Here is an 18,774-nt window from a genome sequence, read left to right on the forward strand (position 1 = left end):
TTGAGGGAGAGAGTTCCAGAGTTTCAGGGGCGTAGTGGCTAAAAGCACGACCACCGTTGGTGGAGAGGACGAGGGAGAAGCAGGAGGCCAGAACCAGCCGAGCGGAGGCGGGCGGGTGGTGGAGTGGGTGAACTTATCAGGTCGGAGAGGTGGGGAGGTGCCAGGGCATGAAGGGATTTGAAGGCGAGTGAGAGGATCTTGAAATCGATCTGTTCTATAATAGGTGTCCTGTGGCTCAGTGGTTAGAGCACTCGCCTTGCAAGCGAGAGACCTGGGTTCGATTCCCAGCAGGGTGAAACCTTGGGCAAGTTTCTTTACTCCACATGCCTGATAATAATCCTTCCAGAAAAAAACCCAATAATAAATTGGTCATTTCAATCCACGACTGTTTGTGGGACACTGCTGTGCGCAATCGGCTGCTGCGTTTCGCCCACAAATATACAGTCAATTCACTTTACAGTCTATTCTGTGAAGTGCTTTGAAACGTCGGGAAGATATGAAAAGCGCTATATCAAATGCAAGGATTATTATTATTATTAATAAGGAGCCAGTCCTTCCTGGTGAGGACTGGTGTGATGGTGGGGGGGGTACGGAGAAAGAGAGAGAGAGAGAGACATGGGTGGGGGTGGGGTGGGGGAAAGAGAGAAAGAGGGACTGAGGAAGAGGGAGAGAGAGAGCGGGAAAGGGGAGAGAAGGAGGAAGTCTAATCGAGGTCAGGAGTGAGATGAAGAAAATGTTTCAATAACCAATTGTACTTATAAAACGCTCTTCACCAAGGGATGTGTCTTAGAGACACTGGGTAAGATTGGAAACAGAGAAAGGGAGAGAAGCAAAGGAGGAGGTGGCCTTAGGTGCGTCCAAAGAGGTAGGATTTGAGGGACTGAGACAGAACGGTAGAGGGAGGGAGTGGCAGATGGTGATGCGTTGGTATCATGCGACTAGCCCGAGTTACCTGAGTGGAGGGGACGAGCGGAGGAATGAGGGAGGAGGAGATGAGGATTCCCGTAACTTAATGGTTAGAGCATTCACCCTGCAAGCGAGAGGACCCGGGTTTAAATCCCGGTCGGGTCAAAACCTTAGGCATGTTTCCTTACTCCACTCGCCTGGCAGTAGGTAAAGTCGTTTGCCTACCTATAATAATTGGGATTATTCTGCTTGGAGCAAAGAAGGTTGAGTGAGGGGAGATTTAATAGAGGTGTTTTACGAGGGTTTTTGATAGAGTAGATAGGGAGAAACTGTTTCCTCGAGCGGATCTACCAGAGGACAACAGATTTATGATAATTGGCAAATGAAATTTGTTTACCGAGCGAGTTGTTACGGTCTGGAATGCACTGCCTTGAAAGGGTGTTGTGAACAGATTCGATAGTGACTTCCAAAAGGGAATTGGATAGGTACAATGCAAAATTACAAGATAAACTTTACATATGTATAGCATCTTTCACACCGGGAGGACGTCCCAAGGCACTGGACGGTACTTGAAAAGGAGGCAAATTTGCAGGGCTAAGGGGTGAGCGGGGGCAGTGGGGCTAGTCGGTAGCTCTTTCAAAGAGGCACGATGGGCTGAATGGCTGTGCTGTAGGATTCTATGGCTCTGTATCTCTATGGTTGTACGATTGTCTGCAGCATTGCCCTGGTGTAAGCATCCACTCCACCTGGTTCTGGCTGACGCCCACACTGCAGAGCTCAGCGGCAGTCAGTCTCACCCTCTCCTCGGAGCACGTCACTGACCATAAATTCATTACAAAACCGCCCTCGGCCAAAATAGAATTCATTAAGAAATTAATGTCAGCACCGCTTTAGATAAAGCAGTTATCTTGCCTGGCCTGCGACTGACAGACACGGGGCAGCCGGGCTAATGCACTACTCTTGTTGCTGGATTGAACTCTCGGTTTGAGCGGGCGTGTCTGTGGCTGGCAAGCTTCTGAGAGCAAGAGATGATGTGATGTGCCTGCGGGAATCCTGCAGAAACTTCCCAGCGTCCCTGTGCTGAAGGCTTAGCTCCTATCCTGAGTGCAGTCCCGTAGCTCAGTGCTTAGGGGTCTCACCTCGCAAGAGAGAGGACCCGAGTTCAATTTCCCCGGGCGGAGCGAAATGTTAGGCAAATTTCCTTACTCCACATGTCTCTGTTTACCCAGCAGTAAGTAGGAACCCGGTTGTTAGTCAATTGGCGGATTGCTTTTGGGGGGTAATAATCCCTCCGCAAAAAAATACTACTGTAATTTGGTCACTCAATCCACGACTGTTTGTGGGACGCTGCTGTGCGCAATTAGCTGTCGCTTTTCACCCACAAAATACAGTCAATTCACTTTACAGTAAATCCTGTGAAGAGCTTTGAGACGTCTCAACGACGTAATAAGGTGCTACATCAAATGCAACGATTATTATTATTTCATCTGTCTTTAAAAGAAGCTGAAAAACAGAGGTATCTACCCGACTGATGCCCTGCCCATAATCCCCAGCCAATCGCTCCTCGCCTTTGCGCTGAGGGTGAGCCGTTTTAAGTCTTAAATAAAGGGTTATCTTAAATTTTAACATAAAATGGTTCAGACTTAAGGGGAAATTAACTAATAATAATAATCCTTGCATTTGGTACAGTGCTTTCCACGTCTTCTAGACGTCTCAAAGCGCTTCACAGAACACATTGTAAAGTGAATTGACTGTGTATTTGGGCGAAACGCGGCAGCCAATTGCGCACAGCAGTGTCCCACAAACAGTCGTGGATTGAAAATGACCAATTTATTGTTGTTTTGTTTTAGAGGGATTATTATTAGGCGTGTGGAATAAAGAAACTTGCCCAAGGTTTCGCCCTCTGCCTGGCATTGAACCCAGGTGCCTCGCTTGCAAGGCGAGTGCGCTAACCACTGAGCTACAGGACCACAGAATTTACAGCAACGATCTGGTCCGAAATCCGTTACAAACCAACGGAATTTCAATCAATAATTATTGAATGGCTTCTGTGCTGAAATCCCCCTTTCCACCCACCCACCCAGCCACCCACTCCCATTAGCAAAATGAGCTCCTGAAAGTTGTCCACGCACCAACCTTGGTCACGGTCAAACTAGGGCGGTGGGAAACTAATCACTTGTTTGTCAGCTTGGAAGCAGGATACTCGCTGAACTATGCCGGTCTCCTCAGTCTGCTTCCTATTCCCCCCCCCACCCTTTGTGTCAGTCTGGCGCAGTGGTAGCCCTCTCGTCCCTGAGTCAGAAGGTTGTGGGTTCAAACACCAGGTCAGGACTTGGAATCACATAGTCTAACCTCGCGTTACAATGCAGTGCTGACGGTGCGTTGCGTTGTTGGATGAGACGTTAAACTGAGGTTGCGTCTGGCTGTTCAGGTGGACGTTAAAGATCCTGCGGCGCTATTCAAAAAGAGAAGGGAGTTTCTTTCTCCCGGTGTCGTGGCCAACAATTCCCCCAAATAAAATTGGTCACCCACTGCACGGCTGTTTGTGGGACATTGCTGTGCGGAATTCTCTTTGCCCCGGTTTTAATGTGTAATTTAGGAACCCGGTTGTTAGACGATTGGCGGATCGCTTTTCCGGGGGTAATAATCCATTCAAAAGAATAATAAAAAAAGAAATAATAATAAGGTCACTCAATCCACGACTGTTTGTGGGATGCTGCTGTGCGCAATTGGCTGCCATGTTTTGCCCACAAAACGTACAGTCAGTTCACTTTACAGTATATTCTGTGAAGAGCTTTGAGACATCTCGAAGACTTGATAAGGCGCTGTATCAAATGCAAGGGTTATTATTAATAACTATTATTTGCCTTGTTAATACATAACAAGTTCCGCTGTTCCTTGCAAAGAAGAAGGTGTGTTCTTTGAGCGAGACAACTTTGCTTTTGGGGCGTTTCAGGGCAAACATGTCTGAGAGCATTTCAGCAACAACTTGCGATGATATAGCATCCTTCCTGCGAGATAACGTCTCAGGTGGGCTTAACAATTGCGTAGTTTGATGCCGAGAAAGAGGAGTTGGCCGTAGGTGCGCTCAAACAGGAATGTCTTCAGGCGTGATCTGAAGACGGGCAAAGAGGGAACGAGGTGGAGGGATTGAAGCAGAGAGTTCCAGAGGGTCACGGCGTTTCACAGTTATCACTGTTATGTGTAGACGATTGCAACACAGCCATTTTCTGCAGAGATAGGTCCCTCGGCCAGGGAAGCGAATGAGTAATTGATCCGGGGGATTATCGGCCCAGGATTTCCCTGTGCTGGGAGAGCAGCAAACACGTGTCTGATGAAAGCAACCCTTGCATTTGATATAGCGCCTTATCACGTCATTGAGACGTCTCAAAGCCCTTTGCAGAATATATTGTAAAGTGGATCGACTGTGTGTTTCTGTGGGCAAAACACAGCAGCCAACTGCGCACAAGCAGTGTCCCACAAGCAAGTCGTAGATTTAGTGACCAAATTATTATTATTTTTGGGGGGGTTTATTACCCCCGGAAAGTGATCCGCCAATCAACCTAACAACCGGGTTCCTAGTTACTGCTATGTAAACAGAGGCGTGTGGAGTGAGGAAACTTGGCTAAGGTTTTGCCCTGCCTGGGCATGGGACCAAGGTTCTCTCGCTGGCGAGGCGAGTGCTCTAAACACTACGCTACAGGACTCCACATGGCTGCCTTGCCAATTGCCTTGTCTGTACCTTGCGCCCACAGCTCACAGACTCTGGAACCTACACGTGCGTAGCCACGAGCTCGAGTGGTGAGACGTCCTGGAGTGCCGTTCTGGACGTGAGAGGTAAGTAAGCCACTCGGGACCAGTTAGTATTCTTTGATTGTTGCTTCGAGAAGAGCTATGGTTACCATCGCACAGGCTCTCCATAACTCGCGCCCCCACGCCAGAGGACACTAGAACCAGAGGTCACGGCCTGCGATCAAAGCGGGTAAATTCAGAACAAATCTGGGGAAACCCTTAACTTCAGTGAACGTATGGGACAGGCACCCTCGGGAGACGGTATAAGAGGAAAGTGTTGATTCTTTCTGGAACAAATTAGATACTGTTAGGAAATAATATCTTGGGATACAATATATAGTTTAGAACATGACATGCACAAGCGACTGCCAGGATGGTGGAAGGCGAACTGGGATGGATCTGATCTTCTTTCATCGCACTTCCTATGTTGTTAATGTTATTATTCCGTTGCAGAGTCGGGGACGGGGACAGTCAGTGTGAGGACGAATCTAGAGTCATTGCCAGGGTCTCCGTCCAAACCACAAGTCACCGACGTCACCAGGAACAGTGTGACGCTGTCCTGGCTGCCTGGCTCCCGGCCTCCCTCACCCATCTCCTCCTACATCATCGAGGCCTTCAGGTATGTCAGCAAGCCCCTCTGTCACCAAGCCCTCCCTCCTTTCTTCCATCCCTCCTCCCCTCCCTCCCTTCCTCCTTTCTTCCATCCCTCCTTCCCTCGCTCCCTCTCTCTCTTCCTCCCTCCTTTCTTCGATCCTTCCCTCCCCACCTCACTCACTCCCTCTCTCTCCCTCCCTCCTCGGTGTGATTTGCGCGGGTGATTTCCATGGTGTGATTTAAGATTCCCTGTTCTTTCTTCAGCCAGTCAGTGAGCAACAGCTGGCAGACGGTGGCGGACCATGTGAAGACCACCCTGTTCACGGTCAGAGGCCTGAGACCCAACACCATCTACCTATTCATGGTGCGGGCCATCAACACTCATGGCATCAGCGACCCCAGCCCCATGACAGACCCCGTCCGCACACAAGGTAAACACCTGCCTCCTCCTCCCTTATTGTTTCCTCTGACCATCTGAGCAACGAGGCACAAGACGGACAGAAGAGTGAGGAAAGGCAATGGAATCCATGTTTATAAATAGGAACCAAGGAATGGAACTACGACAACAGCATCAACTTGCACTTACACAGTGCTCTTCTCATGGGGCGGTGTCTCAGAGCACTTCACAGTGGCGGAGCCTGATGCTGAGCTGGGGGGGTGGGGGGGGTGGATTTGGGTGGAGGGAATGACCGTAAGCACGGTCGAAGAGGAAGGTCTTCAGTCGTGATCTTAAAGAGGGGATGGAGGGGGCAAGCTGGAGGGATTGAGGGAGAGAGTTCCTGTGTTTTGAGTGTAGGAAGCGAGGGGAGAGTGGGGTTGGACTGGGGCGGGGGAATGAGGGGAGAGTGGGGCTAGACTGGGGGGGAATGAGGGGAAAGTGGGGTTAGACGGGGGGAGTGAGGGGAGAGAGGGTTATACTGGAGGGAGTGTGGGGTTAGACTGGGGGGAGGGAGGGGAGAGTGGGGTTATCCTGGGGGCAGAGTGGGGTTAGACTGGGTGGGGTGAGGGGAGAGTGGGGTGAGACTGGGGGAGTGAGGGGAGAGAGGGGTTAGTTTGCTGGCAGGCAGTGGTGGACCATATGAAAGAGGAGATACTGCCAAACTAATTTACTGGTTTTCCTTGACGGAGTGACAAAGGAGCTTGATAAGGGTAAGGCTGTGGATGTTGTATATCTGGATCTCAGTATGGCCTTTGATGCAGTTCCTCATGAAAGGCTGGTACTGAAAATAAAAGGGAATCAGAGGAAGTATCTTGCAATGGATGCGTAACTGGTTGACCGATAGAACCCAGAAGGTGGTGGTCCAGGGAATGTCATCAGTCTGGGAGAATGTTACCAGGGGTGTTCCACAGGGCTCTGTTTTGGGCCGTCTTTTATTCAACATCTTCATGAACGACCTGAATCTAGGAGTCACAAGCACAGTGGCTAAATTTGCGGATGACGCAAAGCTAATGAAGGTGGTTGACCGCAAAGATGAACAGGATAGGTTACAATAGGACTTGAACATTATTGGGCAGATCGATGGCAAATGAAATTTAATGCAGAGAAATGGAAAGTGCTTCACGTGGGGACAAAAAAAATCCGGGAAGGAGCTATTATTTAACGGTAAGAAAATAATCTGTACAGAAAATGAAAAGGACCTGAGCATCCTGATTGATAATAAATTGAAGCTATCACAGCAGTGCTCGGTAGCAGTGAGTAAGGCAAACCAGACGCTAGGCTATATTAAAAGGGCAATATCAATCTGAAATAGTGGGGTAATTCTGCCACTTTATAAATCACTGGTGCCACCGCACTTGGAATATAATGTGCAGTTCTCGTCACCGCATTATAAAAAGGATATTGCAACGATTGAGAGGATGCAGAGGAGGGCAACCAAACTGACTGATGGGGTGATGGGTCTGGACGACGAGGAACGATTAGATTAACCGGGCGTGTTCACACTGGAGAAGAGAAGGTTGATGGGGCGATATGATCACGGTCCTTAAGATTCTGAGGGGAACTTGGATAACGTAGACCCTGATGAGATCTTTTATCTTGTACTGAACGGTAGAACCAGAGGACCAGTCCTGCGATTGAAGGTGGGGGGTAAATTTAGAACAAACATGTAAACCACTACTGCGGTGCACGAGCAATAAACTCGACTGTGTCAGGAGGTTGCGGGGGTTCGAGCCCTATGTCGGGGACTTTGAGCTCACAGTCCAGGCTGACGCTCCAGGGCGGTGCTGAGGAGAGAGAGCGCCGTATTGTCAGAGACGCCATCATTTGGATGAGACGTTCAGCTGAGGTCCCGCCTGGTGCCTGTTCAGGCAGATGTGAAAGATCTCGCAGCGCTATTCGGAAAGAGAAGGGAGTTTCTTTGCTCTCGGTGACGGGAATGGAGTCTGAGGGAGCTGCGATGTGTGAATCAATGGAGAGGCAATCTTTTGTTTCCTTTCACACTCTCTCTCTCTTTCTCTCTCTCTCCTGCAATCTGTTTCTCTGCGTTCCGGTGCCGAGAGAGACTCTGATTTCCTGAAATGATTGCACCAGCGGGCTTGGGGGAGGAAATGAATGGACGGAAACAGCAGCCCTTTGAGAGCAGCCACATAGGATACAAACACAGCCTCTCGCTCTCTCTCTCTCTCTCTCTCTCTCTCTCTCTCTCCATGGACACGCTAATCCGTCAAGTTAAAAATCCTTTGTGTGTAAAAAAAATTGTGGGTTCTTTCTGCGCTTCAGAAGATAAATTATCCAGGGGAAAGTCTGGTGCTGTCAGGCTGGTGTGTGTCTCAGGGCTGGCTCCTGTTTATTAACAATAATAAACCCTGCATTCGACACGGCGCCTTATCACGTCGTTGAGACGTCTCACAGCGCTTCACAGGATATACTGTGAAGTGGAGTGACTGTGTACTTTGTCGGCGAAACGCGGCAAGACAGTTCGCGAGCAGCAGTGTCCCACAAACAGCCGTGGTTCGTGGAGCGAACGACCAATTTTATTTGGGTGGATTGTCGGCCAGGACACAACCGGGAGAGAGAGAGAGACTCCCTTCTCTTTTCCAATAGCACCGCGGGATCTTTACCGTCCACCTGGAAAGGCGGACGGGACTTCGGTTTAACGTCTCATCCAAAGAGCTTCACGGAATATATTTCGCCCACAAAATCTACAGTCAATTCACTTTGAGGCGTATTCTGTGAAGCGCTTTTAGACGTCTCGAAGACGCGATAAGGCGCTGTATCAAATGCAAGGATTATTACTATTATACTGTAAAGTGTAGTGACTGTGTATTTTGTGGAGGAAACGCAGCAGCCAATTGCACATAGTGGTGTCCCACAAACAGCCGTGGGTCGAGTGACCAGATTTTTTGGGGGATGAATTATTACCCGGAAAGCCATCCGCCAATCAACTAACAACCGAGTTCCTACTTATTGCCCGGTAAACAGAGACGTGTGGAGTAAGGAAACTTTGCCTAAGGTTTCGCCCCGCCCGGGAATCGAACCCGGGTCCTCTCGCTTGTGATTCGAATGCTCTACAGATAACAACTCCCTGCGGCAGTGTTTACGCTGGCTGTTCTGACCCCTTCCCTCCCCGTTGTGCTTTGTGCTGACAGATATCACCCCCCCGGCTCAGGGAGTGGACCACCGTCAGGTACAGAGAGAGCTGGGGGACGTCATAGTGCATCTGCACGCCCCCGTCGTGCTCACGCCATCCAGCATTCAGGTCACCTGGACTGTAAGTGACACCCTCACCCCCTCGCTTTCTGCCACCCCCTCTGTCTCACTCTCTCTTTCACTCTCTCAGTGATTATCTCTCTCAATCTCTGTCTCTCAGTCTGTGAGTCTCAGTGAGACGGTTTATCTGTGTCTCTCTCAGTCTCTCTCTGTGTCTCTTTCAGTCTCAGTGAGTCTCTCTCTCTCTTTCTCTCTCTCTGTTGGCCAGGTGGACAGTCAGTCACAGTTTATCCAGGGTTACCGGGTTCTGTACCGGCAGACCCCGGGCCCCCAGGGTCCCCCGGCCTGGCAAACCCAGGACGTGACGGTGACCAGTGAACGCAACACAGTGCTGACGGGCCTGAAGAGGGCCACGGGCTATGAGATCAAAGTGCGGCCCTACTTCAATGACTTTCAGGGCATCGACAGTGAGACCAAGACAGCCCGCACCTCGGAGGAGGGTGAGCGATAGAGAGAACCCCAAAACTGACCCTCTACCCCAAACTCACATCCTCTACCCCCAAACTCGCATCCCCTACCCCCAAACTCGCATCCCCTACCCCAAACTCGCATCCCCTACCCCAAACTCGCATCCCTACCCCCAAACTCGCATCCCCTACCCCCAAACTCGCATCCCCTACCAACAAACTCACATCCGTACCCACAAACTCGCATCCGTACCCACAAACTCGCATCCGTACCCACAAACTCGCATCCGTACCCCCAAATGGTCACCTCCTGTACCCCCAAATGGTCACCTCTTGTACCCCCAAATGGTCACCTCCTGTACCCCCAAATGGTCACCTCCTGTACCCCCAAATGGTCACCTCCTGTACCCCCAAATGGTCACCTCCTGTACCCCCAAATGGTCACCTCCTGTACCCCCAAATGGTCACCTCCTGTACCCCCAAACGGTCACCTCCTATACTCCCAAACCTTCACACCCTGTACCCCAAAAATATCACTCCTGTACACCCAAACTGTCATCTCGTACCCCAAACTATCACCGTGTTCCCCATGTTTCCTTAAGTTTACCATGGTTGTGCTGAGGGTCAGGCTGACTGTGGTTCAGTCTCTGTCACTGTGTGTGAGGGTGGACACAGCACTGTGAACCTTGATCCACACCGGCTGATGACCAATGGCCAGTACGTTGCGTGTGAGTGTATGTGCGCGAGTGTATGTGCGTATGTGTGTGCGAGTGTATGTATGTGTGAGCGAGTGCATGTGAGTGTGTGTGCACAAGTATGGGTGAGTGTATGAACGTGTGTGTGTGCGCGCGCACGTGAGTGTGGGTGAGTGTGTGTGCATGAGTGTATGTGAGTGTGTGTGTGCACAAGTATGGGTGAGTGTATGAATGTGTGTGTGTGTGCGCACGCGAGTGCGAGTGAGTATGTATTTGAGTGTGTGTGCAAGTGTGGGTGAGTGTATGAGTGTGCGTGTGTGTGCACGAGAATGCGGGGGAGTGCGTGGGGGAGTGTGAGTGTGCATGTTCGTATGTGTGTGAGTTTGTGTGTGTGTGTAACTGACTGAGTGTGTGTGAGTGTGACTGTGTGAGTGTGCGTTAAGCTGAATGTGACAGTGTGCAGACGGTGTTAATGTCTCTCCCACTTTTGTGCCCCGCGTTTGCCCAGCTCCGAGCGCCCCCCCGCAGTCCGTCACCGTACAGACTGTGGGCAACCACAACACCACGAGCATCAGCGTGTCCTGGGACCCTCCTCCCGCCGAGCACCAGAATGGCCTCATCCAGGAGTACAAGGTGAGAAACGGTGATAGCCAGCCCTGGGGTTAGTTGACACGGTGACATGGAAAAACAGGGCTGAGTGCGCTAACCTCACAGGTGAGAGGACCTGGGTTTGATTCCTGGGTGGGGAGAAACCTTAGGCAAGTTTCCTTACTCCACACGCCTCTATTTACCCAGCAGTAAGTAGGAACCCAATTGTTAGTCAATTGGCGGACCAGCCCGGCTACGGCATCTCATTGGCAGATCACAACAAGTTCAGTAATGGTCAGTCGCTCACTCCGCACTCTTCATCTGCGCTCTCCGCACCCTCATCTCAATCCTCATCTCCTCAATTCTCACCTCCTCAATCCTCACCTCAATCCTCACCCCAATCCTCGACCCTCCCCTCCTCTCGCCTCTCCTCCTCACTCCTCCCCTCCTCAATCCTCACCTCAATCCTCCCCTCCTCAATCCTCACCTCCTGAACCGTCACCTCCTGAACCCTCACCCTTCTACTCGCCCTTCCCCTCTTCAGTCGGCCGCTCCTCACTCCTATCCTCAACACAATTCTCCCCTGCCCGGCTGATCGCAACAAGTTCAGTAACAGTCAGTCACTCACTCCAGACACTTCATCTGCTCACCCTCCTCACTCCTCACCCTCTCTCTTCCCCTCTTCACTCCTCACCCTCACTTCACTCCTCCCCTCCTCGCTCCTCACCATCAGAATCTCCTCCCCTTCCTCAGGGATGGGTGGGTGGGTGTGGGCACACACAGCTCCTGTTAACCTTACACTTGAACTATGTCTAATGTTCCACTCTTCACATTACAGAGTCTTCGTCTTCATTAGAGGAAATTGTTGGAGGATTTTTGGACGGTGGGGGTTGGGGTGGTTGTTGTCCAGTGTGTTGGGACCGGGCTGATGTTGGGAGGATATTGGGGGTAGTTGTTGGGGTGGAGGGGGGTGTTGATGATTGGGGATTATTCTTGTGGGGTATTGGGAGTTATGTCTGAGAGCATTTCAGCAACAACTTGCGATGATATAGCATCCTTCCTGCGAGATAACGTCTCAGGTGGGCTTAACAATTGCGTAGTTTGATGCCGAGAAAGAGGAGTTGGCCGTAGGCGCGCTCAAACAGGAATGTCTTCAGGCGTGATCTGAAGACGGGCAAAGAGGGAACGAGGTGGAGGGATTGAAGCAGAGAGTTCCAGAGGGTCACGGCGTTTCACAGTTATCACTGTTATGTGTAGACGATTGCAACACAGCCATTTTCTGCAGAGATAGGTCCCTCGGCCAGGGAAGCGAATGAGTAATTGATCCGGGGGATTATCGGCCCAGGATTTCCCTGTGCTGGAGAGCAGCAAACACGTGTCTGATGAAAGCAACCCTTGCATTTGATATAGCGCCTTATCACGTCATTGAGACGTCTCAAAGCCCTTTGCAGAATATATTGTAAAGTGGATCGACTGTGTGTTTCTGTGGGCAAAACACAGCAGCCAACTGCGCACAAGCAGTGTCCCACAAGCAAGTCGTAGATTTAGTGACCAAATTATTATTATTTTTGGGGGGTTTATTACCCCCGGAAAGTGATCCGCCAATCAACCTAACAACCGGGTTCCTAGTTACTGCTATGTAAACAGAGGCGTGTGGAGTGAGGAAACTTGGCTAAGGTTTTGCCCTGCCTGGGCATGGGACCAAGGTTCTCTCGCTGGCGAGGCGAGTGCTCTAAACACTACGCTACAGGACTCCACATGGCTGCCTTGCCAATTGCCTTGTCTGTACCTTGCGCCCACAGCTCACAGACTCTGGAACCTACACGTGCGTAGCCACGAGCTCGAGTGGTGAGACGTCCTGGAGTGCCGTTCTGGACGTGAGAGGTAAGTAAGCCACTCGGGACCAGTTAGTATTCTTTGATTGTTGCTTCGAGAAGAGCTATGGTTACCATCGCACAGGCTCTCCATAACTCGCGCCCCACGCCAGAGGACACTAGAACCAGAGGTCACGGCCTGCGATCAAAGCGGGTAAATTCAGAACAAATCTGGGGAAACCCTTAACTTCAGTGAACGTATGGGACAGGCACCCTCGGGAGACGGTATAAGAGGAAAGTGTTGATTCTTTCTGGAACAAATTAGATACTGTTAGGAAATAATATCTTGGGATACAATATATAGTTTAGAACATGACATGCACAAGCGACTGCCAGGATGGTGGAAGGCGAACTGGGATGGATTCTGATCTTCTTTCATCGCACTTCCTATGTTGTTAATGTTATTATTCCGTTGCAGAGTCGGGGACGGGGACAGTCAGTGTGAGGACGAATCTAGAGTCATTGCCAGGGTCTCCGTCCAAACCACAAGTCACCGACGTCACCAGGAACAGTGTGACGCTGTCCTGGCTGCCTGGCTCCCGGCCTCCCTCACCCATCTCCTCCTACATCATCGAGGCCTTCAGGTATGTCAGCAAGCCCCTCTGTCACCAAGCCCTCCCTCCTTTCTTCCATCCCTCCTCCCCTCCCTCCCTTCCTCCTTTCTTCCATCCCTCCTTCCCTCGCTCCCTCTCTCTCTTCCTCCCTCCTTTCTTCGATCCTTCCCTCCCCACCTCACTCACTCCCTCTCTCTCCCTCCCTCCTCGGTGTGATTTGCGCGGGTGATTTCCATGGTGTGATTTAAGATTCCCTGTTCTTTCTTCAGCCAGTCAGTGAGCAACAGCTGGCAGACGGTGGCGGACCATGTGAAGACCACCCTGTTCACGGTCAGAGGCCTGAGACCCAACACCATCTACCTATTCATGGTGCGGGCCATCAACACTCATGGCATCAGCGACCCCAGCCCCATGACAGACCCCGTCCGCACACAAGGTAAACACCTGCCTCCTCCTCCCTTATTGTTTCCTCTGACCATCTGAGCAACGAGGCACAAGACGGACAGAAGAGTGAGGAAAGGCAATGGAATCCATGTTTATAAATAGGAACCAAGGAATGGAACTACGACAACAGCATCAACTTGCACTTACACAGTGCTCTTCTCATGGGGCGGTGTCTCAGAGCACTTCACAGTGGCGGAGCCTGATGCTGAGCTGGGGGGGTGGGGGGGTGGATTTGGGTGGAGGGAATGACCGTAAGCACGGTCGAAGAGGAAGGTCTTCAGTCGTGATCTTAAAGAGGGGAAGGAGGGGCAAGCTGGAGGGATTGAGGGAGAGAGTTCCTGTGTTTTGAGTGTAGGAAGCGAGGGGAGAGTGGGGTTGGACTGGGGCGGGGGAATGAGGGGAGAGTGGGGCTAGACTGGGGGGGAATGAGGGGAAAGTGGGGTTAGACGGGGGGAGTGAGGGGAGAGAGGGTTATACTGGAGGGAGTGTGGGGTTAGACTGGGGGGAGGGAGGGGAGAGTGGGGTTATCCTGGGGGCAGAGTGGGGTTAGACTGGGTGGGGTGAGGGAGAGTGGGGTGAGACTGGGGGAGTGAGGGGAGAGAGGGGTTAGTTTGCTGGCAGGCAGTGGTGGACCATATGAAAGAGGAGATACTGCCAAACTAATTTACTGGTTTTCCTTGACGGAGTGACAAAGGAGCTTGATAAGGGTAAGGCTGTGGATGTTGTATATCTGGATCTCAGTATGGCCTTTGATGCAGTTCCTCATGAAAGGCTGGTACTGAAAATAAAAGGGAATCAGAGGAAGTATCTTGCAATGGATGCGTAACTGGTTGACCGATAGAACCCAGAAGGTGGTGGTCCAGGGAATGTCATCAGTCTGGGAGAATGTTACCAGGGTGTTCCACAGGGCTCTGTTTTGGGCCGTCTTTTATTCAACATCTTCATGAACGACCTGAATCTAGGAGTCACAAGCACAGTGGCTAAATTTGCGGATGACGCAAAGCTAATGAAGGTGGTTGACCGCAAAGATGAACAGGATAGGTTACAATAGGACTTGAACATTATTGGGCAGATCGATGGCAAATGAAATTTAATGCAGAGAAATGGAAAGTGCTTCACGTGGGGACAAAAAAAATCCGGGAAGGAGCTATTATTTAACGGTAAGAAAATAATCTGTACAGAAAATGAAAAGGACCTGAGCATCCTGATTGATAATAAATTGAAGCTATCACAGCAGTGCTCGGTAGCAGTGAGTAAGGCAAACCAGACGCTAGGCTATATTAAAAGGGCAATATCAATCTGAAATAGTGGGGTAATTCTGCCACTTTATAAATCACTGGTGCCACCGCACTTGGAATATAATGTGCAGTTCTCGTCACCGCATTATAAAAAGGATATTGCAACGATTGAGAGGATGCAGAGGAGGGCAACCAAACTGACTGATGGGGTGATGGGTCTGGACGACGAGGAACGATTAGATTAACCGGGCGTGTTCACACTGGAGAAGAGAAGGTTGATGGGGCGATATGATCACGGTCCTTAAGATTCTGAGGGGAACTTGGATAACGTAGACCCTGATGAGATCTTTTATCTTGTACTGAACGGTAGAACCAGAGGACCAGTCCTGCGATTGAAGGTGGGGGGTAAATTTAGAACAAACATGTAAACCACTACTGCGGTGCACGAGCATAAACTCGACTGTGTCAGGAGGTTGCGGGGGTTCGAGCCCTATGTCGGGGACTTTGAGCTCACAGTCCAGGTTGACGCTCCAGGGCGGTGCTGAGGAGAGAGAGCGCCGTATTGTCAGAGACGCCATCATTTGGATGAGACGTTAAGCTGAGGTCCCGCCTGGTGCCTGTTCAGGCAGATGTGAAAGATCTCGCAGCGCTATTCGGAAAGAGAAGGGAGTTTCTTTGCTCTCGGTGACGGGAATGGAGTCTGAGGGAGCTGCGATGTGTGAATCAATGGAGAGGCAATCTTTTGTTTCCTTTCACACTCTCTCTCTCTTTCTCTCTCTCTCCTGCAATCTGTTTCTCTGCGTTCCGGTGCCGAGAGAGACTCTGATTTCCTGAAATGATTGCACCAGCGGGCTTGGGGAGGAAATGAATGGACGGAAACAGCAGCCCTTTGAGAGCAGCCACATAGGATACAAACACAGCCTCTCGCTCTCTCTCTCTCTCTCTCTCTCTCTCTCTCTCTCTCTCCATGGACACGCTAATCCGTCAAGTTAAAAATCCTTTGTGTGTAAAAAAAATTGTGGGTTCTTTCTGCGCTTCAGAAGATAAATTATCCAGGGGAAAGTCTGGTGCTGTCAGGCTGGTGTGTGTCTCAGGGCTGGCTCCTGTTTATTAACAATAATAAACCCTGCATTCGACACGGCGCCTTATCACGTCGTTGAGACGTCTCACAGCGCTTCACAGGATATACTGTGAAGTGGAGTGACTGTGTACTTTGTCGGCGAAACGCGGCAAGACAGTTCGCGAGCAGCAGTGTCCCACAAACAGCCGTGGTTCGTGGAGCGAACGACCAATTTTATTTGGGTGGATTGTCGGCCAGGACACAACCGGGAGAGAGAGAGAGAGAGACTCCCTTCTCTTTTCCAATAGCGCCGCGGGATCTTTACCGTCCACCTGGAAAGGCAGACGGGACTTCGGTTTAACGTCTCATCCAAAGAGCTTCACGGAATATATTTCGCCCACAAAATCTACAGTCAATTCACTTTGAGGCGTATTCTGTGAAGCGCTTTTAGACGTCTCGAAGACGCGATAAGGCGCTGTATCAAATGCAAGGATTATTACTATTATACTGTAAAGTGTAGTGACTGTGTATTTTGTGGAGGAAACGCAGCAGCCAATTGCACATAGTGGTGTCCCACAAACAGCCGTGGGTCGAGTGACCAGATTTTTTGGGGGATGAATTATTACCCGGAAAGCCATCCGCCAATCAACTAACAACCGAGTTCCTACTTATTGCCCGGTAAACAGAGACGTGTGGAGTAAGGAAACTTTGCCTAAGGTTTCGCCCCGCCCGGGAATCGAACCCGGGTCCTCTCGCTTGTGATTCGAATGCTCTACAGATAACAACTCCCTGCGGCAGTGTTTACGCTGGCTGTTCTGACCCCTTCCCTCCCCGTTGTGCTTTGTGCTGACAGATATCACCCCCCCGGCTCAGGGAGTGGACCACCGTCAGGTACAGAGAGAGCTGGGGGACGTCATAGTGCATCTGCACGCCCCCGTCGTGCTCACGCCATCCAGCATTCAGGTCACCTGGACTGTAAGTGACACCCTCACCCCTCGCTTTCTGCCACCCCCTCTGTCTCACTCTCTCTTTCACTCTCTCAGTGATTATCTCTCTCAATCTCTGTCTCTCAGTCTGTGAGTCTCAGTGAGACGGTTTATCTGTGTCTCTCTCAGTCTCTCTCTGTGTCTCTTTCAGTCTCAGTGAGTCTCTCTCTCTTTCTCTCTCTCTGTTGGCCAGGTGGACAGTCAGTCACAGTTTATCCAGGGTTACCGGGTTCTGTACCGACAGACCCCGGGTCCCCAGGGTCCCCCGGCCTGGCAAACCCAGGACGTGACGGTGACCAGCGAACGCAACACAGTGCTGACGGGCCTGAAGAGGGCCACGGGCTATGAGATCAAAGTGCGGCCCTACTTCAATGACTTTCAGGGCATCGACAGTGAGACCAAGACAGCCCGCACCTCGGAGGAGGGTGAGCGATAGAGAGAACCCCAAAACTGACCCTCTACCCCAAACTCACATCCTCTACCCCCAAACTCGCATCCCCTACCCCCAAACTCGCATCCCCTACCCCCAAACTCGCATCCCCTACCCCCAAACTCGCATCCCCTACCCCCAAACTCGCATCCCCTACCCCCAAACTCGCATCCCCTACCAACAAACTCACATCCGTACCCACAAACTCGCATCCGTACCCACAAACTCGCATCCGTACCCACAAACTCGCATCCGTACCCCCAAATGGTCACCTCCTGTACCCCCAAATGGTCACCTCTTGTACCCCCAAATGGTCACCTCCTGTACCCCCAAATGGTCACCTCCTGTACCCCCAAATGGTCACCTCCTGTACCCCCAAATGGTCACCTCCTGTACCCCAAATGGTCACCTCCTGTACCCCCAAATGGTCACCTCCTGTACCCCCAAACGGTCACCTCCTATACTCCCAAACCTTCACACCCTGTACCCCAAAAATATCACTCCTGTACACCCAAACTGTCATCTCGTACCCCAAACTATCACCGTGTTCCCCATGTTTCCTTAAGTTTACCATGGTTGTGCTGAGGGTCAGGCTGACTGTGGTTCAGTCTCTGTCACTGTGTGTGAGGGTGGACACAGCACTGTGAACCTTGATCCACACCGGCTGATGACCAATGGCCAGTACGTTGCGTGTGAGTGTATGTGCGCGAGTGTATGTGCGTATGTGTGTGCGAGTGTATGTATGTGTGAGCGAGTGCATGTGAGTGTGTGTGCACAAGTATGGGTGAGTGTATGAACGTGTGTGTGTGCGCGCGCACGTGAGTGTGGGTGAGTGTGTGTGCATGAGTGTATGTGAGTGTGTGTGTGCACAAGTATGGGTGAGTGTATGAATGTGTGTGTGTGTGCGCACGCGAGTGCGAGTGAGTATGTATTTGAGTGTGTGTGCAAGTGTGGGTGAGTGTATGAGTGTGCGTGTGTGTGCACGAGAATGCGGGGGAGTGCGTGGGGGAGTGCGCGTGTGAGTGTGCATGTTCGTATGTGTGTGAGTTTGTGTGTGTGTGTAACTGACTGAGTGTGTGTGAGTGTGACTGTGTGAGTGTGCGTTAAGCTGAATGTGACAGTGTGCAGACGGTGTTAATGTCTCTCCCACTTTTGTGCCCCGCGTTTGCCCAGCTCCGAGCGCCCCCCCGCAGTCCGTCACCGTACAGACTGTGGGCAACCACAACACCACGAGCATCAGCGTGTCCTGGGACCCTCCTCCCGCCGAGCACCAGAATGGCCTCATCCAGGAGTACAAGGTGAGAAACGGTGATAGCCAGCCCTGGGGTTAGTTGACACGGTGACATGGAAAAGCAGGGCTGAGTGTGCTACCCTCACAGGTGAGAGGACCTGGGTTTGATTCCTGGGTGGGGAGAAACCTTAGGCAAGTTTCCTTACTCCACACGCCTCTATTTACCCAGCAGTAAGTAGGAACCCAATTGTTAGTCAATTGGCGGA

General features: G+C 51.1%; 1 protein-coding gene and 1 non-coding gene across 2 annotated transcripts in view; both read left to right on the top strand.

Annotated features, from left to right (window-relative positions):
- Window positions 1–18,774, top strand: part of LOC103185188 (roundabout, axon guidance receptor, homolog 2 (Drosophila)) — a 61,945-nt gene that overhangs the window by 17,676 nt on the left and 25,495 nt on the right. Inside the window, 6 exon segments of the mRNA XM_042334019.1 lie at window positions 4,662–4,743; window positions 5,152–5,317; window positions 5,557–5,723; window positions 8,881–9,002; window positions 9,210–9,441; window positions 10,612–10,736. Of these exon segments, the coding sequence (XP_042189953.1) occupies window positions 4,662–4,743; window positions 5,152–5,317; window positions 5,557–5,723; window positions 8,881–9,002; window positions 9,210–9,441; window positions 10,612–10,736 (894 nt within the window).
- trnaa-ugc lies at window positions 225–296 on the top strand. The gene has a single exon. It is a non-coding gene; the product is annotated as a tRNA-Ala (tRNA).

This window comes from Callorhinchus milii, unplaced genomic scaffold, assembly GCF_018977255.1.
Source record: "Callorhinchus milii isolate IMCB2004 unplaced genomic scaffold, IMCB_Cmil_1.0 Scaffold4, whole genome shotgun sequence".
NCBI classification, from domain to species: Eukaryota; Metazoa; Chordata; class Chondrichthyes; order Chimaeriformes; family Callorhinchidae; genus Callorhinchus; species Callorhinchus milii.